Source organism: Ambystoma mexicanum, chromosome 10 (genome assembly GCF_040938575.1).
Source record: "Ambystoma mexicanum isolate Mex_15411 chromosome 10, UKY_AmexF1_1, whole genome shotgun sequence".
Classification (NCBI taxonomy): Eukaryota; Metazoa; Chordata; class Amphibia; order Caudata; family Ambystomatidae; genus Ambystoma; species Ambystoma mexicanum.
The window spans coordinates 745,609,770-745,636,791 of NC_090932.1; the positions used below are offsets into that span (position 1 = coordinate 745,609,770).

The 27,022-nt window shown below is 45.2% G+C and overlaps 1 protein-coding gene across 1 annotated transcript in view; it reads right to left on the reverse strand.

Moving 5' to 3' along the window:
- The window catches only part of IGSF10 (immunoglobulin superfamily member 10), a 157,977-nt gene that overhangs the window by 17,172 nt on the left and 113,783 nt on the right, over positions 1–27,022 (reverse strand). Inside the window, exon 6 of the mRNA XM_069618390.1 lies at positions 8,000–8,900. Within this exon, the coding sequence (XP_069474491.1) occupies positions 8,000–8,900 (901 nt within the window). The remainder of the gene's footprint in view (positions 1–7,999; positions 8,901–27,022) is intronic.

Genomic DNA, 27,022 nt, shown 5'->3' on the forward strand with positions numbered 1-27,022 from the left:
TTAAGCTGTCTTTGGGTGCCATCACCTGAGATACTTCCCTCAGCACTGGAAGTTGTTTAGTCTCCCCTCTGGAAAGCTTGGGAATGTTCCAGCCGTTCAGCTCTACTAGCCTTACTGCCATGTGGGAGTACCATCTTTTTGCTAAGCTTGCTCAGAGTGCCTGTCCATGCTCATGCTGATAACCATTGCAGCAATTCAGAAATGCCTCTAGGTGCTTCTCTAACATTAACTGCACATTTGTATGTTTATTTTGGATGACTACAGTGTAGGCACATTATTTATCAGATCCTGTGATGAAATTACTTCTGCCCCATAGGGAAACAAGGACAATTAGAGACTAAACAACCAACTCAACCCTCATACTTCTACAAAAACAAGAGTGATCCGAGTCATAAAGGTGAGGCAGGCCCAGAGAAGAGATATACCCCCTTTGCCTTTTCTAGTAATGCAGGCCCAGGGCGGGCTGTACTCTTAAGAGGGGTTTCAGGGAATCTCCAAACAAGGTTCTAGACAAATGCAAATACTTTAATTAAACACACTAACATATAACTGACTATTATAAACAGTACAATACAACAGGTAAAGGAAGACAGAGCAATAAAGAATTTAAATATGCAAGCACCATGGATTCTTAGCATGGCGGAAAAAAGCAATGAATACTATAATGTTCGAAAATGATATGTTTCTTATGAGAAAGGTGCAAAAAGGGCTTAGCAAGTATGAGACCTAGGTTTTCAACAAATGGAACTGGGGTGCTGGGGCCTTTTAACTGTACCTGAATCAGTTCATGGTAGGTCCTGGGTACTGTTGTAGCTGACAGAGAGGCAGGTATTGTTCCAGCATCAGCTCACTGCCAATGTGCATAGGAAGTACCAAGGGAATGGTTAGGGGCAGAGTTTTCCTCTGCTTTTGAATATTCATTGTTCACCTCATTGGTGGAGGGCTCTGGAAAGATCAGCTTTCGCAAAAGAGGTCCGAACGAGTTACTCTTGAAGGTCCAAAATAAATAAACGTAAGGGTGGTAGGTGCCTTCTTTTATAGGCAAAAGGCAACAATGGATTGCATGTGCTAAGTGGTTCAATCATTGTCCTTATAACAAGTGATCCTAGCACTCTTGCATCATAACCAAAGTGCGTTGTCCTAAAGGAATTGGAGGAGACAGCAAGGAAGGTACAGAGAGAAACCAGGGGATGGAATTCTTCCCCAACTATGCTGAGCTCCATCTGACTACACTAGCCCTGTCCCCTTCTCAGACCCAGAGCATCAATGGTCCTTTTGTGTGCGATGCCCTGGAGTGAAGCTAGACTTTTTATTCAAGGTTTGACCTTTGCTTCCTGTTCCCCAAGACAGCTCCCATGGAGGGGCTGTCCTGCTGGAGAGAGGTGTTACCCGATGCCTGGCTGGATTGTGACCGCTCGGTCACTCTCTCTCTCTCCTGCTGCTGGCATGGCCCCCCCACCTTGCTTGGCGTAACCTTGCCGGCATGCACTTTTGGATCCCGTCTGCCGTCCCCTGACTCACTGTTATTTCCACTCTTCTGTCCTGCCTTAAGCGGAATGGAGAGGCCCAGTCATCTGACTACCTAGCACTTGGGAGGCTTTCCAGTATGTATGCATGGATTTAATTTACCTTTTGTCCCCTCCCCGCCTGTAGTAGCCCCTACTCCACCTGTTGAGGCCTGCCAGTATTTATTTACTTACTGACCCCATCCCTTTCCTGTAACTACTGAGCGTTCCTTTCCTGCCTGTGCTGTCTCACTGTGTACTCCAACCTCTGTGCTTTTGTTTTTCTTCCACTGTTGTACTGCCGGCCCCCCACTTGCTTGCAGGGCACGGCGTTCCCTTCTTTGATACTGCCTTGACCCTCTCGCCTGTCCCCGCCTTTCCCTCTTACTCCAGCCTTCCTTGCTTTGAGTCAGCTCGGGCTTGCGCTTCCTGCTTTTCCCTCCGACTCCAGCCTACCTTGCCTGAGTCCGTTCAGGCTTGCCCTTCCCACCTCTCCCTCCAACTCCAGCCTGTCTTGCTTGAGTCAGTTTGGGCTTGCACTTCGGGCCTTTCCCTCCCACTCCAGCCTACTTTGCTTTTAATCCATATGGGCTTGCTCTTCCTGGCATGCTTTGTGATAGTCTCCCCCTCGCAGTGAATCACTGCTCCTCCACTCTCTCTCCAATAATAAAAATGATCTGTAACACTCTGAAGTCACTCCACTACTCGCGTTAAGTTCTACTACTGGCCTGCCATTGAGCAGCCTATGTTATGGTTTGCATTTTACCTACTTGCAACATCTAGAGTGTCTTTCCAAGCCCTGGCTGTGTCTCTCACTCTTACTCACTTGCATCCTTGATGGGACTTTCCCAGCCTGTGCTGTGTTCTGCTCTTTCATACCTGAAACTACTGACTGTCTCTCCAACTTGTGCTATGTCTTGCATTTTACATACCTGCAACCACTGACTCACTTTCACAGCCTGTGTGATGCTTTTGCATTTTACCTACTTGCAACCTGGGATTGACTTTTCACAAAGGTGCTGTGTTTTGAATTTTACCCACTTGCAACCACTGATTGACTTTCTTAACCATGCTGTGTTTTGCATTTCACCTACCTGAAACGACTGACTTTTGCAACTGTGCTGTGTTTTGCATTTTACCTACCTGCAACTACTGATTGACTAACACAACTGTGCTGTGTTTTGCATTTTACCTACCTTCAATCGCTGATTTACTTCCACAACCGTGCTGTGTTTTGCATTTTCTCTACCTGCAACCACTGTTGACTTTCACAACCATGCTGTGTTTTGCATTTACCTACCTGAAACCACTGATTTATTTTAACAACTTGTGCTGAGCTTTAAATTGTTTTTACCTGTGTTGTTACTTGATGTAGTCCCTGATCCATGTGGTGTCGCTTTCCCAAGTGTGCACCCACTCTCCACCAAAGCCTTATTCTGTGTTTGAATCTGCTCACTTGCACCTAATATACCTTCTCCTCCCCCCACTATGTTTTTCTCCCTTCTACTTGTCTTGCACATTCCCTTCCTCCCTGCTCACTCCTTCATTCCATGTTATAGCACCTGCACAATCCGAATCGCCTCATGGCCTAGTAAGAATGCTTTGTTTGTTTTCTTCACCCCTGTTTTTCCTCACCTCCAGCACACGCCCTCCTCCCCTTGTCCTCTCTGCTTTTCATGTTATAGCACTTGCACGATCCAAATGCCTCAAGGCCTAGTAGGAACAGTATTATACTTCCCCGCCACCCCCAACCCCCTTTTCTGACTTGATTTGCCTTGAAACACCATATGATGTATAGGCGCATTACAAATAACCAATAAATAAATAAATAAATACATGATTAAAAGAGAGCAATAGACTTTCTTCCTCCTGTCCTGCTAGGTAACAGAGAAGGCTTTCTGACTAGAATACACACTACCATTCCACAGCTGACCTGGGCTCACACCGTTGATGTGTGTATGATTCAAATCAGATATGGCTTTAATAATGATTGGAATTATAAGCACCATGCTAACTCAGGCATGATTTATGTTTCAAGATTAAACTGCCACCAGAATGATAATTCCTCATAATTGTGTAGTTGTGGAACAGAGGTGCCCATTTAAATACAAACTCTGCTCTGCCGTGATTTGGCTGTCACAGCAGCTGTTAAAAGGGCCCTAGTCATCTTGGAACCTGCTATGTACCACTGGAGAGTGCAGGCACTGCAGATCAGGAGAATGATGCAGAAAAACATACAAGTCACTATGGTTTTGGCATGGAGCTTAATGAATAGGCGGGTCTGATTAGCAGATAACCCTTTCTGAGATGGAATCACTATCATCATTTCTAAGTTAATAAACATCAAAAAGCCTGGATTCTGCTCCCTAGCCAGATGGAAATTTCTCACACACTCCTACAAAACCCACGCCCTGATTTCCAACTTCAAAAAGGTTGGACTTGCTAACATAGCAAGCTTTTTCAGAGACTTATTGGTTGTTAACAGCACTATAATTTGATTAAAATCATGCCAGTAGTTATGGTGATCTTGCCAATTTAGAGACATATCAGGGGCAAGCTATTTGTCCACTTTTATTTTTCTGATTAGCAATCACAGAGCACTGCAGGCGACTCTCTCACAGAACCCTAACCTAGAGAACCTTTTCCTTACACCCATTTTCCGCATTCCACATTTGATTCACTGCAAAACTGCACACGTAGGTAAATGTATGTAACTATTGTTACATAAGGTATTCTTTTGGAGAAGAGGTCACAGAAAAGTTCAGTAGCCAGAGATAGCTTTACTAAATAATCCAGTTGGTGCAGGCAGATTAAAACACAGTGGATTATTTCATCAAAGAGGCTTCATTTAATATGAAAGCCTAGTGAAAAGATGCATTTGAATCCACAGTGATGTTTAAGACAATGGGCCTCATTACGACCCAGGCGCTAAGTGTTTAACGGCGCCGTACAAGGCTGCGGCGCCGTTAAACACTTAGCGCCTAATTACGAGGTCCCTTTGCGGGACCCGACCTTAATGGCTGGTCTAGACCAGCCGTTAAAGTAGGGACCCGCAAAGGGACCTTGATGGCAATTACGGTACCGCAATTTGCGGTACCGTAATTGCCGCCTTCCCCATTCCCATTGAGCCCTATGGGGCAAAAATGGGAATGGGGAAGGGCCATGGCGGCATGGGGAATTACCACCCGCCAACCTCGGAATGGGGTGGTAATTCCCCATTCCACCATGGCGGACTCCGGCATGGACCATGGTGCTAATAGCACCATGGTTTAGCGCCGGAGTCCTAATGAGGCCCAATGTATTCTTCTGTTAATTCTCTTTCCTCTTTTCCTGAAGTTGTAGTGACTATGGCCCTCATTAGGACTCCGGCTGAAAACCATGGTGCTATTAGCAGTTTTATATGTTAACATTTTTTCTGGTAGCAGACGTGAGTTCTGGTTGGTTGGAGTTGGGTTTAGACTCTTTTATAAGATTTCCAAGTTCCTTCAAGTCAAGAGATTTCCTGCTTCTCCTAGAAGTGGTTGTTTATCCTTTGTGAGTCGGATGTTTATGATCAATGGGCATATTGATAGTAAAATTAATCATTCGATTATTGCTCCATAGTACATGAATGGTAGGGAAGTGGTTATTAGACCTTCTCCAAAAAATATAACACATGGGTATGGCATGCTTTGTGTGACACACCTTTGACCATTTCTTTGCAGTGAACACTGGCCATGCAGGAGATCAAGATTTTGGGTGCAGATTCTGTTTTATTCTCAAACCAAATGTTGAAGTCTCTGAGGACTGTTAGATATTTGTGTTGTATTGCTATGTCAGCAATTACATTTGAAATATTTTCAGTGAAAGTTGGTTTTATGATGGTAAACTGTTAATGAGTAGGAAGGAGAGGTTGGTTTGGTGGTCAAGTGTGGATCAGGAGTCGGTCACAGTCAGGGAAATCAATGACATGTCATGCCAACATTTTCAGCTGTTCCTTGTGTGCCATGGTAATACATCCTCCTCTTTTGCTGGTCCGGTTGACTTGTACAAGTTTGAAGTTGATGGGATGAATTTGCGGGCTATTACCTTGTAAACGGTTGACAACCAGGTTTCTGGTAGAAAGAGCATGTCGGTTTCACCTTCACTAAGAATTTCATTAATCTAATTTCTGTGTTTAGAGATGGAGTGGCCATTGGTCAGACTGCATTGAATCATGGCTAATGCCTCTCTTTCATCTGTCAGTGTCACTGGATGCCCTGTGTTGCTTCCATTTTCTGTATGCGAGCCAGAGTCAAAGATATCAGATTGTAGATTGAATTGTGGAGGTGGTCAGCTGCATAAAGTCTGATGTTTTGTTGTTAAACAGGTGCAGTAGGTTATGGGTGGGGTTGCTTATTTTGTCGAATTCCATCACAAATGTGGGCGCTAGGTTTTCTGTGGCAATGAAGAGAGTGTATAGGTTGGCCAGTGTTGTGAAGATAAAGTGTCCTCAGGCATCTGTCCCATGATGAGTGGGGCAAGGTTCCAAATTTGGTGTACTAAAATTGCGGTCTTGAGTTGTCAGTGTGTAAGGTTGGCTGTGGGTGGTTTGCAATGTTCAGGTTCTTGTCCTCATGTATTCAGCTTCCTCCGTTGTTTCTCATGGTGTGCTCTGGATCAGATACTATCCCATCATCAGGAACCACCACTATACACTGGTGCAATAGTAATCATGAAATTGGTGGGGCATTGTCTTTTTCCTGATCACTATTTCTAGGCTCATGGTTGACAGAAGACAAATGGTTGTCACTGCCTCGATGGAGGACCATTGGGTGCAAGAAGTGTGGGAATTCTTCTACATGGATTTGGTAATTTACACCAAAGAATCACAACTGAGTGGGATTAATGCCATTGTGGACTCTGCTGGAATTTCTGGTCTGACAGAGACACTAGATACATATTGGAAATTTAAAAAATAATATTGCTCTACCTCCCTTTCTTCTGTCATAGTATTGTAGATGGTATTATCTGTATCTGGTCAGTGATTTCAAATCTGTAATAACTTTTTGACAAAATGCATCTTCTATTTTTTCTCAAAGAATATTGTTCTTGGTTTTGTTTATGTTATGATTATTTACTTCATGACAGAGATGTTGGGGGACGCAATGTAAAACCCCCACATTTGTCATATATGTCAGAAAGTATGCCACTAACATTGCAGAAGTGTAGACATGTTGGAGGGTAACAAAAAATGTGTGAATTGCCTTGTCTGCACAGACACTCACTTACGTAAAATACAGAAAGTGTGCACATGTGTGTGCACATGCAATTCCTCCCCCAGTCCCACTTTGGCAAGTGGGTCCAGTACAATAGATTATGTGAGATACTCTTACATGTGCTTCCGGGGATTGATTGCAATACTTTCTCTTGGGTGTCAGGACATCTTCCAAAGCTCTCCACGGTGGAAACACCATTTTTGGTGATGGCATAATTTTATTGTGTGCAGATTTTAGAACGATACATCTGTAAAAACAAAAACGGTACTTGACAAGCAAAATACAGGGTAAAATAAGGACTGCCCTGCTTTTTCAAACAATATCTCACCACTAGATAGCAAAGCATTTGTAAGAAAAAATAGTACACACTTGGGTTTGAATTATACTATTTTGACCCTACAGTAACACAAGTACATATGTTCTTGTTTGCTTATTAGAAACCAGAAGAGTGGCTCCAGCCAATCAGTAGAATGGGAATGCAGGCTTGCATTACTAGTACAAGTCCATGTTCCCTTCCTGTCTACTGCACAACTACTCCAGCGGTCATGTTTTTCTCCATGCGCTTTGAGTCCTGTATATGCCCTTATCCGACCACAATTACCCCAACTTATTGCCCTGGCTGCCTCCCACTCTGGTGCCCCATCTGCTGCCTAGCCAGCATGGAAAAAGAAACGTGGCAACACCCCCTTGGTTGCCATTTTTGTCTCTAGATTTGTTTATGGGAAGTCCGAACTTGCTAACCGGCCGAAATGTCATGTCCCATTAAAAAAAAAAGTAAATGAAAAAAAGAAGTGTTACCACACTGGATTTTAGCCCGAGATACTAATAGTCTCAACCACTACTTCATTTACATTTACTTTTGTGCTCTGAAACACTTGTGTAGGAGCGTGATACATATAAAATATCATATCATATGATATTTAGGCCCAACGTGGGTTTCAGTGGTAATGGCCCTGAGCCCTCGCTGAGGTCCCTGGGCTGGTGGGCCATTTCCATTGAATCCTGTGCCAGGCCTCGGTGACTAATACTACAGTACATAAAGTATACTCTTCATGCAGATTCTTTAAATTCAAAACATACAAATTCATGGATGTGAAAAATAGTTATCTGTTACCCATACATGAGCAAATGTTTAATAATTGCTGTTAGTTCTGAATAATATGTATCGATGTTACTTCCCGTACATTCATAGCATTGTAATTTTCATTTGGAGACAATGGCAGAATATGAAAAGATATTCCGTAAAACTGCTCCTACCTGTGCCACTGGTCTACAACTGCCTTTGAAGGCAACCTCCAGATTATCCTTGGCTTTGGTTCCCCAGTTGCAGAACAGTTGAGAAGAAGTTGGTCTCCAAAACTCCTTTCAGTGAATTTTGGTGATGCTGTTACTATCTTTGGAATGGTATCTTTCTGCTCCACATTGAGAGTTATCACTCGTCTCTCAGAGCCGGTTGAGCTTGTAGCAATGCATTCGTAAATCCCACTGTCATCGGAAGCCAAATTCCTGATGTACAGGGACCCATTGGAGAACATGAACAATTTAGCATTAATAAAGTGTAAAGGCTTAACCAGGGTTCCATCAAAGATGACCCAGTGAACCGTCGGATTGGGGTTTCCTCTCGCAGTGCAGGGAAGTTTCAAATTGTCACCCAACATTCCTTCAATGCGTTCTCTCTTGTCTTCCAGAATTATCGGTGGGGCAGCGATGACCTGAACTTTGACCGATAAGGTATCCGATCCAGCTTGGTTGCTAGCCAAACATTTGTAAAGTCCTCTATCATAAATAGTCACTTCTTTAATTGTTAAAGTGCCGTCTGCACTCACAGAAACCCTATCATTGTCGGAAGAATATTCAGACACAGAGGATCTGTTCGCCAGAATCCACATGATGGCAGGGATCGGGCGGCCCTCTGCTTGGCATTTCACTTCCACAGACTTGCCAGAATGAACCGTGATCTCCTTCGACCGCCCTTCTAGGATCCTTGGAGGATATGCCACCACCGATAGAGTGACTAGCAGACGATCAGATCCATACTGGTTTGCTGCGATGCACAGGTACTGGCCGCGGTCGTGAATACTCACATTTGGAATCGACAGTGTACCATTGACAAATATTTCCAATTTGTTGCCACGCCTGCTTTTCAAGAGAAAACTTCCTAACAAGACATTAAACATAAAACAATGATTAAAAATCACATTTGCAATTAGTTGCTTGTCGAATAACAGTTTGCATAACCACAAAACATTTAAAAAGGTTTTCCATTAGCTTAAAGTTCTCAGATGGTGTGAACACACAATTCCTAGGCTTTTTGTCTTACAACAAATATTAGTCTTAGTCCTCCTCGCAGAGCCTTAACTCTTTGAATGTGCTTTATTGCATTCATGTTATTATGTTACTCTTTAATACCTACATCAATAACCTGTGTACGTGATTTATGTTAGAAATGCTCAATAGAACAAAGACATCCAAACACATTTCCATATATGTGAGGAGCATTTAGGGAGATGGTCAATGTATTTCTACATGTGTTTTCCCAGAAGCGGGAACATGAATAGGATATAGTAATCGATTAAACCTATGCTCTTCTCTAAATTAGCCAACTGTGACAGGGGCATACCCTCAGAAGAACAACTGCCTGAACATTTCTTTGTGAGTACACCTCCTTAATGGATCACATTGCGCATTTATGTGGGCGATGAACTCCCTTCCTAGTGAGTCCAATGGCATCACACCCATCACCTATGTATTCAATAACACAGAGGTTGTTACACCTTGCCTAACAGGTGACAAGAGGTGGATAGACGTCTGTCATCTGAACACTGCCCTTTAAAATAGGACTTCTCCAGCAAATATGCTTTCTTCATTTGATATCATATAACTCACAATGATTTGATTGTACATATAAAGTATTCCTTTCATCAAACCTAATGCAGGTGAATTGACAGACTGAGCAGCGATGCTTACAGGCTGTGTTATCCATAGCCTCCGTAACACCACACCTATTACCAGTGTGTTTCTAGCTGATGGAATTCATAAATGTAATGAGTATTCTATCAACTGAGAAACCACTAAACAGGAAACAAGTACCCACTTGATGTGACCAGATATATGTAAGTTGGTGGCTTCTTGTTATGGTGTAGTTTTCCCAGTGCGAGTGTGTGAACAGCTGGATGGGCTTGGGTGCTTCTATAATATACTTCCCTGTGAGTGTGAGCATACTACTTTTGAGTTGAGTGGTGTTCTCCCTTGTGAGGGTGTGTATGGCAATTGTCCCTTTTTGTGATGTGGTCATTTCTGTGAGTGAATGTGTGGGAGCTGATGTACATCCCTCGGTATGCTTGAGTGCAGGGAACACAACTGATTGTGGTGGGGGTGCACCACTGTGTATGTTTGTATACTTTTGGGGTGGTTCATGTGTGTAATAGTCACATTTCTGATAGTCGGGGGGTGTTCCCTGTAAGAATGTTTGATTTGTGTACCAGTGAGTGTGGTAAGGTTCTCAAATGTGAGTAAATATGTGATGTTTTGCACCCACATGATTATGTGTGTGTGGGTGAACTAACTGGCTTTGTTGTGGTCCTCATTTCTGGTTATGTGTATGTGTTTGGAATGCCGCTGAGTGTGATAAGATGCAAGTTTTTCAATGAATATATGCTCCTTGCAAAGAGTATGGTGGTAAGTGTGTTTTGGGGGGTACTACTTAATGCAATGGCACATTTCCCTGTAATTGTGAGGGTGAGGAGCACCTCTTTAAATACGGGTGTAGGGTGTTCTTTGTTGTAAGGCACATGAGTAAAGGTAGAGCGTGAGTCTCTCGCGTATAAAATTCTATGCGAGATTGAAAATGCTTATTCACATGTCTATTTGCCTACATGTGGTCAGAAATAAATACGCATTAGGGATAGCACATCTCTAATTCATCCTAGTTCTCAATGTGTGTGGCATGTGCTGAAATATTGGCAAAGACCTTTGTGTTGCCATTCTGTCCTATTGGATACTAGAGGCATTTATGCTTCTGACAAGCCCCATTGTCATAGCAAGGCCAAGTGTCTCTACAAAGAAGGGTAAAACAAGCTGTGCAACTCAAAAGCACAGTTCTCAGCCCTGGGGGCGTTACCAAACCACTGAACGCTGGGATGTACATGCTTCCTGTATGCTGTGACATTCACTGATGCACATAATGCAACATAATAGTAAAGCAATGGAGTGTAAAAAAAAACGTAGTGGTACTATGCTAATGGAGGCAGATGAAAAATCCCCCCAGAAAGGCACATGAGAGAAAGGGGCGGCCCTCTAAAAAAAGAATGACACAATGACATCCCCACAATCACAAAGGATACATGATATCCGTGGACTTTTCCTCTTTGTGGTTTATTTTCGAAAATGTAGGGCTATCATCATTAAATCGTGCACTCTTTCAAACCTGCCTTTTGGCTGTGCCTTGTTGGGTGTCCTGACCCACGTTTGAGCTATCATGCTGCAACATTTGGTGCTGTGGGCTTAGAAAATCCAAGATGGCCAAAAAGCCCACATGTGCGCCAAAATCCAGGAGAACCACGCAGTTTGTGCACACTAAAATGGTTGCCTAACTTGCCACCCACCAGTGCGAGCAGGATGGGCCGGGGTGCCATGAGTGAAATGTGTGCCAAAGGAAAAACCGCACTTTAAAATCACCTTTTGTTTCTCTGAATGCCAGCTCAAAATGCCTATTTTCAAACATTGCAACACATCCAAAAATCTCACTGAACACCAGCGGACATCTGGCAGAATGAAGTATGTGTGCATACTAAATCTGGGAAGATGAAGAGCCCAAAACAATGTTCATAACAAAACTGGCTGAGCTATGCATGTCAGCAGCCTAACTGAAACAAGATTAAAACCAAAATCGAAATGTTTAAATTAACTGAGTGACCTACTTTTGAGTGTCACATAGTTTGTAACTGTTAAAATGTCATAGTTTTGAACTTAGAATCAGCATTCTAGCTGCATGTGTAAAAATTGTTAGTTGTATTTGAATGCAGAAAACTGGGTAACTAAAAGTGACATTAGCTGGGGCCTGGCTTAAGGAACTGGATTCTGCCTGACAACTTCCCCCCAATTGGAGTGAAACTGGATCCACAGCAGTTCTCAGGCCTGGCTGCATTCTGAGGGGAGGTTACCCCTCTCTGATTGAAATACCAAGGGACTGCTAGAGACTAAACAAAGGACCCAGGCAGAGGGTTTATTGGGGGGAGGTCATAAATGGCTTCCTCTTGAACAATGGGCCTTCCAGGACCCAGGCAGATGGTTTATTGGGGGAATCGTAAAATAGCTTCCTCTTGGCAGAAGCTGGGAGGGGCAGGGTTTCTGAGCTTGGCAGAAACTGGATAAACTGGTTTCTACACCATGTGACCTGAAAAGACACACCCCTGTTGGCCAGAATATGATTCTAAGAAAGATGTATAACTCACAGTGCGGACCTGTCAAAATTAGCTAAATGATACCATAATTCTTGTGATTTTTCTGTGCACGTTTTAAGACGCGTTGGGAATTTGTGTGATGTTCTGGGGCAAAACTCCGCTATTTATTGACACCACATACTCTACGTTTAAGCTAGCGACCTGGAAAGTTACTGAGATATGTGTGGGAGGGGGGTGTACATGTGTATAAATCTGGAGAAAAATACGATGTTGCAAAACCCACTAAAAGCACAAAATGTTGCCATTTCTGAATGCAAGCCCCCAGGAAGAGCAGAGTTTGAACAGAGTATACCTCATGTGATATGTGATGGGTGCATGTAATCTTAAACAAATGTGTACCTGTGCAAATATGTATTTGGGTCAAATATAGATTTGTGTGCAACAGGGGAGTATCCTTTCTGCAGACCATAAAACAGCATCACCATGACACACATTTCCTTCCCCCAATCAAAGCAGTGTGGAAAGCTTGACCAATGGGCAGTTGAGAGAGGGGCTGGCTAGTGATGCTGCACACACACCCACTTTCAAAACACAGAAAAACAGACTGCTGGGACAGGTAGAGACATTCAATTCCATTGGCTGCAGAGCATGCTGACCGACGACTTCACATCCAGAGATCCTACACTTAGACTTCCAAGCTAAACAGAGACTACAGAACTTTGAACCAAGAAGGCCCACTGCAAGCAAAAGTATTTGTCAGCAGGCCCAAAAATAATTTGCAGACTATTCACAGCTGTTGAGTCTGGCCTAAAACCCTGCGCCAGAAAGATCCAGAAGCAGTGCTGTACCCAGAGAAAGCAGAGCCGTATCCAGAACCAGAGGCCAGAGATCCAGAGTGACCCAGACCGCTGTTAGCAGAACCAGAGAGCTGACCCAGATCACTGTGAAGTGCCGAGACCAGAACCGGAGTCCAGTCCAAAACCTGACCAGATCCGTGGGGAGGCCTATTTCAAAAATATATTGTGAGTACCTAGCAGAACTGCGCAGAACCAATCTCTTAGTTAAAATAATCTAATCCAAACTATTTTAATCTAACCAGAACTGCCTCTTAACTGTCACCTGTCATTTTGACTTTCTCCTTATACTTTTGCCGTAATCATGATTCACGCACTTGCGAATTTTACCGCGATTTGCGATTTGGTTAAAAATCCAGCCACGTGTAACCATCAGCAGTAATTTCTTTCCTTGCTAAAAATTCGTTTGCCTCTTAATCACCATCTCTGAATCATTGCTAAAGTGAGCCTGAACTCATCCCTAGTATCTCTCACTCACCCTGAACCTCCTGAAGGGAATTAAAAAGCATTTTCAGCATATTTCTCACTGCATTGTCACCATATTCAAAGCATTTTGCCTGTGTTTCCAAACTCCTATTGTTGTATAAGCTGCTGAGGGGGAATTGAACTGAATTCTATTTGATTGCATTTCTAAGAACTGTGTGCTCTCCTCTTCATTTCCTTACATTGCATAAGGGGGGGGGGGGGTGGATTGCCAGAGAAAAGTGATTACATTGTTTTGTGGAAATCATATTGAGTATTTTCTGTATTGCATTTTCATTCAATATTGCATCCATCTGAAACTAGATAAAGCATTCTCTACCACCTTATTCTTCTGTTCCTATTCCCAAGCGTGCTACCTCAACCTTTATACTACTTCTGAGTAACCCAATCAGTTTGTTAGAACATTACCCATTGTTGTTAACTGCTCATGTTCTGAAGTGTGATATTAATTATTAATTTATCATAAAAGTATGATATATATATATTGTTGAATTTTTCTCAAATAAACCTTTTAAACTTGCAAAACAGAACTACTTCTTGGCTCAGTGGGGTCAGGGGGATTCCAAGAGAGGGGTGTTATATAGGGGTAGTCATCCAGAACTCATGAACTGGACATAAAGATATATCAATAAGGGTTTCCATTCAGTATCCCAGACTAGGCATTGACTTAGCTGTAGTGTTGAATTGAATCCTCTTACAAAGTGAGGGCTCGAGCCGGACGTCTGGGTTAGATTTATCTCTTGCGCAGATTAATACAGTGTGCTAACTGACAGGAGACATACATCCGGTCGGATCACCACGCTGTGAAGCACTCCTCAAAGGAAAGCTCTAAGGAAACAGTCTGTTTTGCAAAAATAAAATACAAACTTCTGTAAGTCAGGAAGGAACTCAAATTCCAGAATGATGACACTGGTAGACATCAAAATAGCCAGAGAGCACTTCTTACATAAGCTATTTGTGAGAGGTGAGTGGACTCATCAGGACCATACGGTCTGGTTGCAGGCAATCGCGCAACAGGTCACTGAAACAGGGTCAGATATATGGGGAGATCAGGGTCCCCTACATGTGGCCCTGAGTGAACTATACATGGCCCCTAAGGCCAAGGATGAGCACAATAAGATTGCCAGGGTAGCGACATATTTATATTTACATATGGGAGCCATGCAGGACAAATGTGCTGAAGGCCAAGATCTGGCGAGTAGGAAACTGCTGGCATTACAGAAGGCCCAATTTGATCTGGACTCTTCTGAGCAGAGGAAACGGTCTGTTTTGCAAAAATAAAATACAAACTTCTGTAAGTCAGGAAGGAACTCAAATTCCAGAATGATGGCACTGGTAGACATCAAAATAGCCAGAGAGCACTTCTTACATAAGCTATTTGTGAGAGGTGAGTGGACTCATCAGGACCAAACGGTCTGGTTGCCGGCAATCGCGCAACAGGTCACTGAAACAGGGTCAGATATATGGGGAGATCAGGGTCCCCTACATGTGGCCCTGAGTGAACTATACATGGCCCCTAAGGCCAAGGATGAGCACAATAAGATTGCCAGGGTAGCGACATATTTATATTTACATATGGGAGCCATGCAGGACAAATGTGCTGAAGGCCAAGATCTGGCGAGTAGGAAACTGCTGGCATTACAGAAGGCCCAATCTGATCTGGACTCTTCTGAGCAGAGGCTGCTCAGGAGCCAGGAGTCAGAAAATGACAGCAGACGGTACATCACTAAAATAAAGGAGGATATGGATGTGCTGCAACAGGAAAAGGCGGACCAGGATACCAGATTTCTGGCCTTGCAGAAGGAGTACCAAGAAGGTTTGGACTCCCTACTGCAGAGCCAGAAAAAGCTGGAGCAACAGTTAGACTTCAATAGGGCATGTGCTGAGCAGGTAGTCACCCTGCAAAGCCACCTAGATAGGGAGAAGGCAGAGAGCAATAAACTGATTTTGAAAGACCTGGATACCCAGGCAGAGTTTGACCAGGAGCGCCAGAAAGCTGGTGCTTTCCAAAGGCAAAGGGATGACCTGGCGGCACAGATGCAGGCTCTTAGTCAGGAAAGGGATAACTTAGGCCAGGAAGTCTGCCACTTAAAAAGGAAAATTGAAGAAAATCACCTGGCCCTCCAGGGACTGGGTGACCTCCAAAAAGAACACCAGAACTTGTTAGAGCACACCAGGAGGGTGGAGGATGCTCTGGCAAGAAAGGAGCAGGCCAATAGGGACACAGCTCAGGAGGTAACCCTCCTGCAGCAGAGACTGGCCCAGTACTCCAGGACCAATCAGGAGGCACAGAGAGAAAATGAGGCTCTCTGTCAGCACAATGATAGGCTCCAACAACAGGTAGAGATGCAGGAGCGACTGATAGAGTCTAGTAAGGCCTTAACTGAGGAACTGAAAGCGCAGGCTCTTGCATTGCAACAGGGAGCAGGGGCGGATAGAGACCAGGTTCGCTGGGAAAGGGAAACTCCTGAGCATAACCTCAGGAGCCCTAGTACCAGAAGCCTTTATCTCTCTCAGTCCCTGGACTCTGCCACCCCCATGTCCCCTGGCGCACATGAGCACCGGGCCACAGGGATGGCAGATTACTATCCAGCCAGAAGCATGGGGCTCATAGGCCAGTACCTCCCAGGAATAGATGGGCGGGCATCCAGGTATGGGCACCCAAGCACAGTGCAATTTAGTGGGGAACCCCAGGAGAATAGGCCCATTAAGGGCATCCTGAAAACTTCTGCCCAGTTAGGTCAGTGGGGGGGGGTACCCATCAAATCCTGGCAGCAAGGAGGAATCTGAAGACTCCTCTGAACGGCGCAGGACTCAGGAGACCAGGTCCCAACATTCTGCCAGCCATTCCCAGGCTCACAGAATCCGGGAAAACCTGGAAGATCAGACAGGAACCTCTGGGAGCAGTGCCTCTGAGTCAGAGGATGAATGGACTAGGGTTACCCGAACCAAAAAGGACAATAAGGCAAAAAGGGCCTTGCTTAAGGACCCATTGAAGCAAATAAAGGCAATAAGGAGTGTTATCACGCCTTATCATAAGAACGCCAAGTGTTCTGTTTGGGAGCACTTAGAGCTGTTTGAGCAAATGATGGAGACTTTTCATTTGAAGGACAGCCAAAGCTGTATTCAATATGTAAAGTGGACCTTCTCACCAGAGTACTCCAGTTTCTTTGCGGGGCTGGAGGACCAAAATCATTTAAGATGGTCCACCTATAAGGCGGCCATCTTGAAACATTTTTCTGTTCACAGAAATCCTCAAGAGGCTCGCAAGGCAGCCTACGATTTGCAATGTGGGGAGGATCAGGCCCCACAAGAGTTTGTGCAAGAATTAAAGCATGCTTTTGCGCAGACCACCAGAAGGGTGCGCACAGACAGCAGAGAATTTATCAATGCTTTTTTCCATGCCTTGCCCAAATACATCATGACCCAGCTCGTGAGAGATTTTCACGAGAAAAGATCTTTAGACTGGGTCATTGAACAAGCTACCCGGATCTATGAGGTGCAGAAGCCTATCGAAAATAAAAATAACGCGCCGAAAAACCCCAAAACCAACAGCACCCCTGCTGCTGCCAAGGTGGCAGAGGTAAAGGTTGCCCCCGTTTTAGATTTGGAGATGGGGGGCCTAAAAACCTGCCTGCACCAAATAATTCACAGCCCAGAAGGCCCTCGGGCCAGTCACAGACAGGGAGTCGAGGAGGTAGTCCCACAAATGGGGTCTCCCGCTCCCCTGACTATGTAAGTCCCCGCTACAAGGGAAACCGACCAATCCTGGGTTATGTGTGGACTCCTCCAGCCCAAGGGGGGGGTCCAGCCAAGCACCTGACCCGGGGAACTTCCCTCCTAACTTCCCCCAGGAGGGCAGAAATTCTCCAAATCCTGGGCAGAACTTTTACCCCGGGTATCCGCCCAATTTCCAGCCCCAAAATCATCCATCCTTCTTTCCCCAATTCCCTGAGCCCAGACAACCTAATCCGGGAGAGGGGAGGCCAAGGGTGGAGGGGTACCCAAATCTTCCCAACCAAGGGTACTACCAGAGAAGGGATGGCTACCCTTCCCGGGATCAGCCCAGGGGAGAAAATAGAGCCCCGTATCAGCCTGAGCGGGTTTCACAACTTGAGCGCCAGGTCCAAAATATGGCACGGGATCTGGGTCACATACTGAGGGCTCAACAGAACCCTCAGATGAGCATGCCACCGCAGAATGCCCCAAACTCTGGACCTGGTGCTCCAGAACAATGACGGGGGCAGCACCCCGATAACACACCGGTTCCCAGGGAGGAGGCACAAGAGGAAGGGGGGTGTAAAGCCTTGGAGGAAGCTTCCTTCACAACTTGTAAACAGCCCCTGGAAAACCAGGAACCGGAAACAAAATCTCCTGCCCCTGAAAGCCCGTCTCCCAAGGAGCAGAGGGGGGGTAGGAGAAACAAAGGACCCAAACAGACCCACTTTGTGGAGGAGGTACAGGTCTTCCAAGTTGAGGGAGAGGGATCCTCAGAAGATCCTGGGAAAAGGATCTTCTCCTTCAGAGATGGGGGAACTCCTCCCAAGGAAAAATGGGTCCCAAGGGATGTCAATTCAGACTGGGGAGATATGGAGACTGAGCTACCGCCGCCCATCATCTCATCCCAGAACCCACAATACCGAAATCCCCTGGTTCAAACCCATTCTGGTGACTGCCTCCAAAAAGGGGGGGGCGGCCCAGAACCGGAACCAGGGGAACCCACAATGGCTCTGATCTCCAGTTGCCAACTTTTTCTTTCAGATTCCCAAGACTCTCCACAGAATTCTGCCCAAATCTCATCTCTAGCAATGTCCACAACCAGAAAGTTAGCCCACCAGTTGTCCAAAAATGTGCATTATCTGTGCCCCCTTGAGGAGAAGGAGGGAAGATACTATGCCCCGGTACAAGTACAGGGGCAGGGTACAAGTTTGGCACTGGTGGACACTGGATCCCAAGCTACCCTTCTGTCCAAAAGGGCCTTTGAGGAACTAAATGCAGGAAGGGGGGAGAATTACCGAATTCCTCTTACCTCTCTTCCTGGACAACTGCAGAACTTTGACGGGAAGTAAATTCCCGTTGAGGGGACTGCAGACTTGGACATTAAAATTGGGCGACACAAGGTGAAACACCCGGTCATAGTAGTGACTCCAGAGGGCACCCCTTGTTTACTAGGGAATGACCTCCTGAGAAGGTTGTCACCCCTAATAGATTGTGTAAACAAGGTCCTCTGGACCCAGACTAGCTGACCAATAATATTAAAACAGAGTGTCAACCATTTTAGTTTAAACGGCACCTGCCACATGGTTGAACAAAAATCTGACCAAGTAGAATTTCACTTCCGGAACAACCAAACTCCAGACGTGACAGTAATAGCAGTAGGGCAACAGACTGGTGATGGGGGGTCCTCTCTATTTCTGAAAATCAACCTTCCTTCCAGTTTAAGGTGGTATTCCGCACTGGAAGGAAACACCCTGAAATTCTTTACTAATCCACAATCAGAAACTCCCACTCCTATAGTCCAGAAAGATGTGAAATCAGCTCAGAACCTGGCGGATATTCAGCAAATTGGAGAGCAGTTGTTCATCCCTGTTCAGTTAAATGATGGGAAGGACTCTGTTCTCGCTCGAGTGTGCGTGAACAACAGTAAGAGCTTCATCAGAGTAGCCATGTTCCGCCAACTCCCAAAAGATCCAGCCATTCCCACATTCAAACTGATAGACAAATGGGAAATGGACCTGGAAGCACCTAATTCCAAACATCTCCTGCCAAGCAGGTGTATGGTCAAAATCTCCATTGGCAACAAGAGCATAGTCCACAATTGTTGGGTCGTGCGAGACGTCACTGCCGCTTTTTACTTAGGCAGTGACATTCTCAATCGCTCTGCCATTAGTTTGGACCTAATAAACTTCAAAGCTTGGTCCCGATTAGCGGATAATCCCATGGGCTTTGATGATCCAGAAAAAGCATTTAGGTCAGCTCAATTGCTACCTTATGCAGTTGAAATTCAGATTAAAGAGGAAGTCACCATCCCAGAAAGGACCTGACAATTCTCCCTGGAAGTGAAAGTTAAAAGAGGACAATACTTGCAAAACCCTGATTCTTATATACATCTAAATGCTTCTCTCCAACAGCAAGGGTTGGGGGTAAACCCAACTCCATTAGTCAACATAGAACATGACACCATTCCAATAGAGGTGGATAACAGCGACTTAAAGAGTATTACTCTAGCAGCAGGCACCATTATTGGAATGGCGGTTGATGACCAACATTTTTCCATTGATCTAGGAAATGAACTGTTAGGACCAATCCCCAAGGACTATTTTGACGGCGACAGTGATGACAATACAACACCAGACAGGATTTTTACCCGGCACGGGGGGAAGTTCCTGGTGTACACTTCTTGCCCTTATGGTAAGGAAGATGTGACTTGTGACTTCAGGAGGGATGAGGTGATTTTCCAGGTCCATGAGGGCTGCCTTTCCCACCTGAAGCCTCCAGTCCAAATCAGCACTCTGACCAGGGACTTCTCCACCCAGCTGGAGGAGGCCGCTGAGATAGCCAAATCAGAAGTCTTTCCAGGCTTCAGGCAGATGGTGGAAGAGAGAGTCAACCTAGCTGATGCCTGTGTGACTCTGGAACAGAAGCAAAAGTTGAAACAAGTTTTCTTGGATTTCCAAGATCTCTTTGCGGTAGACTCATATGACTGTGGTCGCACCGACATCCACACAACAACAATCCCCACGGACCCTGGAATGACTCCAGTGTTTGTGAAGCAATATCGCTTGCCTCTCGCATCCATGGAGTCCCTTACTGAAATAATTAAGAACCTTGAGTCCCGGGGAATAATCCGTCCAGTCCACAACAAGCCGAGGCGGTAAAACAACTCAAAAGAAGCCTCTCACAAGCACCTTGCCTAGCTTACCCTGTCAGAAACAAGGAGTTCTTCCTGGAGACGGGGTTCTCTAATACGTGCTTGACGGCAGTATTATACCAAAAGCATGACAAGGTCAATAAAGTAATCTCCTATGCGAGCAAAACTTTATCCTCTGTGGAGGAAAAATTCAACGATTGTGAGAAGGCACTCCTGGCAACGGTGTGGGCATTGAAGAATTACCGCCCGTTTATCCAGGGGGAACACATCATAGTGGAGACTCCACACCAGCCTCTGCAATATCTACAAAGTGATAGAATCCGGGCCGGAAATGTGAGTAATTCCCAAATTAGTTCCTGGATTCTGTCAATGCAAGGCTTTCCTGTGGAGGTCAGATATGGCCAAAACAAGAAGAGTCCCCTCGCGCAAGGTCTGGCTGACTTGCATGATTGTGCCAGAGAAAACTGTCTCGAGGACGAAAGTCTAAAAATCAAGGACAACATGGAGGCATACCTTAATTCCCCACACAAAGTCTTTGAAGAAGACAAGTGTGAGGGAATGCCCACTGTCTATGTGGATGGATGCTCGTACCATGTTGACAACGACGGGGAGAAAGAACTGGTGGCTGGCGTAGGGAATGCGTGGGTGAAGGAGTTCCCAGAACCCTCCGCTGGATACAAAATTGGTCCCCGAAGTAGTCAGGTGGCAGAATTGATGGCTGTTCATCAGGCCATCCTCACTGCTGTCCAACATCAACTCCACAAACTGGTCATAATCACCGATTCTGATTATGTACGGAACGGGTTTGTGGAGCACCTGGTTAATTGGAAAATCAGAGGCATGTTATGTGCTAACAACAAACCCTTGAAACATGGGAAGTTGATCCAAAACATTGATGATCTGGTCACATCGAATGGGATGACCATCTACTGGAAAAAGATCAAGGGTCATTCCAAAGTAGAGGGACCAGACAAAACTGGAAATGACTTAGCTGATCAGCTGGCCAAAACCGGGGCCATCCAAGGGGATCTAATTGAGATTGAGTCCCTGTTGGGGGAAATCCAGGTCACTGCTATCACTAGGTCCCAGACAAATGCTCACAATGATCTTTCAATTGCACAATGGAGTAAGGAGACACCTGTTGCTGATTTGATTACCGCTCAGAAGGGGGATCCAATAATTGGTAAATTTTACCAACACATTGAGGACCCTGAGAACTTTCCCCTGACAGATACCGATTACAACGGGAAAGAGGACCTTAGAGTGTTGATGAAATGTCCAAAAATGTTCCGGATCCAAGACGGTTTGTTGGTAAGGAAATCCCAAGTTGGCCATGATCAGTGGGTGGTTCCTACCTCCTTCCGAAGCCTGATGTTAAGTCACGCCCATGATGCGGCTACCGCCGGTCATAGGGGGTTTCATACAACACTTGAGATCTTAAGAGAGGTTGCCTACTGGCCACACATGGGCCAGGACCTCAACCAATATTTGAAGGGTTGTCTTGTGTGTGCACAATTTCAGCCAACATCCCTCACACACCGGGCGCCTCTCCAAAAGAGGGGAATGACACTCCCATGCTCAGATTTACAAATCGACTTTGTAGGCCCCGTGATTCGCTCCGCTAGGGGGAATAAGTCCATGTTGACTGTGACATGCTTGTTTACCAAGTGGGTGGAATGTCTCCCAGCCCCAAACTGCAAGGCAGAAACAGCAGCTGCCCTGATGATTAACCACATCTTTTCCCGTTTTGGTCTACCTCAAAGGATTGAGTCAGACAGAGGTAGCCACTTCACCAGTGAAGTAATGACAAAGATGTGGGAGATACTGGGGGTCAAAAGGAAGTTGCATATTGCTTACCGGCCAGCTTCTTCTGGGGCAGTAGAGAGATATAACCGAACCATTGTGAGCATCTTAAAAAAGTTTGTGGCAGATTCTGGGCCAAGTTGGGATATCCGATTACCTCTGGTCCTAATGGCCATCAGATCTACCCCTTCATCTGCAACCAAAATGTCACCATTTGAGTTGATGACTGGACGCAAGATGGTGCTTCCTCAGCATTTGCTCTACAGAACCCAAGAGCAAACGTTGATAAATGCCTCCACAACTCATGAGTATGTGGAGAAATTAAGGAAACGCCTTCAGCATGCTTTTGCCTATGCTCAGCAGAATCTAGAAAGATCAGCCGAGAGTATGAAGACCCACTATGACCTGAAAACTTCCAGGAAGGAATATCAGGTGGGGGACCGGGTCTATTTATACAACTTCCAAAGAAACCAGGCAAAGCAGCGAAAATGTTTGCCTACATGGAAGGGACCCTATGAGATTATAGACAAGATCTCCCCTGTGGCCTACAAGATCCGCATCCCCAAAGGCGGTTTGGCAGAGCGGGAAGACAAGTGGGTCCACATAAACCAGTTGAGGTGTTGCCATTCCAGGCACACTTTGCAGCAACTGGAGGAGTCCTCTGCAATCCCAGAGGGTACTGCTCCAGAGTAATTCAATTCCAACCCTAAAAGATCCTACATATAGCCTATCGAATTTGTGTTTCTCAAGTTTATGTGTTCCTGTCTCTTAATTTAAAAAAATGTGCATGTTCATATCTGTTGAGTTCTAAAATATATATGCCACCCCACTATATCAATGGTGGGGGAGAAATGTCCATGAATAGGTATTGCCGCTCTTCCTTTGTCATCCTAGGAGAAAGAAAACCTGGAGACTGGCCAAGGAGGATGATCCGGAGACCGGGAGCAGAGACCCAAGGGGCCCGGGGTACCGCCCAATATTCCCATCAGGACCGGCGAGGAGAACCGATCGATCAGTACCGGATGGAGGAAAAGATGCTGAACTGTGCCATTTGCAGAATTGGAAGAAGATTATGCGGACATACCAGTGCGTGGGTCATCACCTTCTGTGCACCCGACTCCCCATCGACTCAAATTCAAAGTGCAGTCGCGTGGGGGGGCTTTGTTGGGTGTCCTGACCCACGTTTGAGCTATCATGCTGCAACATTTGGTGCTGTGGGCTTAGAAAATCCAAGATGGCCAAAAAGCCCACATGTGCGCCAAAATCCAGGAGAACCACGCAGTTTGTGCACACTAAAATGGTTGCCTAACTTGCCACCCACCAGTGTGAGCAGGATGGGCCGGGATGCCATGAGTGAAATGTGTGCCAAAGGAAAAAACACACTTTAAAATCACCTTTTGTTTCTCTGAATGCCAGCTCAAAATGCCTATTTTCAAACATTGCAACACATCCAAAAATCTCACTGAACACCAGCGGACATCTGGCAGAATGAAGTATGTGTGCATACTAAATCTGGGAAGATGAAGAGCCCAAACAATGTTCATAACTAAACTGGCTGAGCTATGCATGTCAGCAGCCTAACTGAAACTGGATTAAAACCACCAAAATCGAAATGTTTAAATTAACTGAGTGACCTACTTTTGAGTGTCACATAGTTTGTAACTGTTAAAATGTCATAGTTTTGAACTTAGAATCAGCATTCTAGCTGCATGTGTAAAAATTGTTAGTTTTATTTGAATGCAGAAAACTGGGTAACTAAAAGTGACATTAGCTGGGGCCTGGCTTAAGGAACTGGATTCTGCCTGACAACTTCCCCCCAATTGGAGCGAAACTGGATCCACAGCAGTTCTCAGGCCTGGCTGCATTCTGAGGGGAGGTTACCCCTCTCTGATTGAATTACCAAGGGACTGCTAGAGACTAAACAAAGGACCCAGGCAGAGGGTTTATTGGGGGGAGGTCATAAATGGCTTCCTCTTGAACAATGGGCCTTCCAGGACCCAGGCAGATGGTTTATTGGGGGAATCGTAAAATAGCTTCCTCTTGGCAGAAGCTGGGAGGGGCAGGGTCTCTGAGCTTGGCAGAAACTGGATAAACTGGTTTCTACACCATGTGACCTGAAAAGACACACCCCGGTTGGCCAGAATATGATTCTAAGAAAGATGTATAACTCACAGTGCGGACCTGTCAAAATTAGCTAAATGATACCATAATTCTTGTGATTTTTCTGTGCACGTTTAAAGACGCGTTGGGAATTTGTGTGATGTTCTGGGGCAAAACCCCGCTATTTATTGACACCACATACTCTGCGTTTAAGCTAGCGACCTGGAAAGTTACTGAGATATGTGTGGGAGGGGGGTGTACATGTGTATAAATCTGGAGAAAAATACGATGTTGCAAAACCCACTAAAAAGCACAAAATGTTGCCATTTCTGAATGCAAGCCCCCAGGAAGAGCACAGTTTGAACAGAGTATACCTCATGTGATATGTGATGGGTGCATGTAATTTTATACAAATGTGTACCTGTGCAAATATGTATTTGGGTCAATATAGATTTGTGTGCAATTTGACAGGGGAGTATCCTTTCTGCAGACCATAAAACAGCATCACCATGACACACATTTCCTTCCCCCAATCAAAGCAGTGCGGAAAGCTTGACCAATGGGCAGTTGAGAGAGGGGCTGGCTAGTGATGCTGCACACACACCCACTTTCAAAACACAGAAAAACAGACTGCTGGGACAGGTAGAGACATTCAATTCCATTGGCTGCAGAGCATGCTGACCGACGACTTCACATCCAGAGATCCTACACTTAGACTTCCAAGCTAAACAGAGACTACAGAACTTTGAACCAAGAAGGCCCACTGCAAGCAAAAGTATTTGTCAGCAGGCCCAAAAATCATTTGCAGACTATTCACAGCTGTTGATTCTGGCCGAAAACCCTGCGCCAGAAAGATCCAGAAGCAGTGCTGTACCCAGAGAAAGCAGAGCAGTATCCAGAACCAGAGGCCAGAGATCCAGAGTGACCCAGACCGCTGTTAGCAGAACCAGAGAGCTGACCCAGATCACTGTGAATTGCCGAGACCAGAACCGGAGTCCAGTCCAAAACCTGACCAGATCCGTGGGGAGGCCTATTTCAAAAATATATTGTGAGTACCTAGCCGAACTGCGCAGAACCAATCTCTTAGTTAAAATAATCTAATCCAAACTATTTTAATCTAACCAGAACTGCCTCTTAACTGTCACCTGTCATTTTGAGTTTACTTTAAATCCGAAAAACTACCTTTATTTAATTGTCCGTATCTCTGGAACCGTTTGGGCTAGGAACTTGGTTTAACTTTCCTCTGAAAGCTTAGAATCTCAGCTTTTCAACAAGCTTAGAAACAACTTGCTTATACTTTTGCCGTAATCACGATTCACGCACTTGCAAATTTTACCGCGATTTGCGATTTGGTTAAAAATCCAGGCACGTGTAACCATCAGCAGTCATTTCTTTCCTTGCCAGAAAATTTGTTTGCCTCTTAATCACCATCTCTGAATCATTGCTAAAGTGAGCCTGAACTCATCCCTAGTATCTCTCACTCACCCTGAACCTCCTGAAGGGACTTAAAAGCATTTTCAGCATATTTCTCACTGCATTGTCACCATATTCAAAGCATTTTGCCTGTGTTTCAAAACTCCTATTGTTGTATAAGCTGCTGAGGGGAAATTGAACTGAATTCTATTTGATTGCATTTCTAAGAACTGTGTGCTCTCCTCTTCATTTCCTTACATTGCATAAGGGGGGGGGAGTGGATTGCCAGAGAAAAGTGATTACATTGTTTTGTGGAAATCATATTGAGTATTTTCTGTATTGCATTTTCATTCAATATTGCATCCATCTGAAACTAGATAAAGCATTCTCTACCACCTTATTCTTCTGTTCCTATTCCCAAGCGTGCTACCTCATCCTTTATACTACTTCTGAGTAACCCAATCAGTTTGTTAGTAGAACATTACCCATTGTTGTTAACTGCTCATGTTCTGAAGTGTGATATTAATTATTAATTTATCATAAAAGTGTGATATATATATATATATATTGTTTAATTTTTCTCAAATAAACCTTTTAAACTTGCAAAACAGAACTACTTCTTGGCTCAGTGGGGTCAGGGGGATTCCAAGAGAGGGGTGTTATATAGGGGTAGTCATCCAGAACTCATGAACTGGACATAAAGATATATCAATAAGGGTTTCCATTCCGTATCCCAGACTAGGCATTGACTTAGCTGTAGTGTTGAATTGAATCCTCTTACAGCCTTGAATAAGACAATGGCCCTCATTAGGACCCTGGCGGAAAGGGGTTTACGCCGGCGTAAAGCATGGCGTACCTTTCCGCCTGACTACGAGTTCCCGTAGCGCCATGGTGATTTTTACGCCTGCTTTTTGCAGGCGGAAAAATCCATGGCGCTACGGGACTTGTTGTTAATTACGCCACCGTAATTTACGGTGGCGTAATTAACGCCTTCCCCACTCCCATTATACCCTATGGGGCAAAAATGGGAATGGGGAAGGGTAAATGGGGATTGGGGACTTACCGCCCCGCCAAGGTCGGAATGGGGCGGTAAGTCCGCCAACCACCATGGCGGAATTGGCAGCTTAGCGCCATGAACCATGGTGCAAATTGCACCATGGTCCTCCGCCAGGGTCGTAATGAGGGCCAATGCAATCTGTGGCGCTGCCCCTTTAAGGGAGCGCGCACGCGACGGAGTGACATATCACTCCATCGCGTGCTGCTATAAATAAACAGGGTGATCCCGGCAGCACCAGAGCCACCGGGGAGCCCGCACCAGCAACAATGTGTCCTTGTGTCTGTGTCCGGAGGTGGG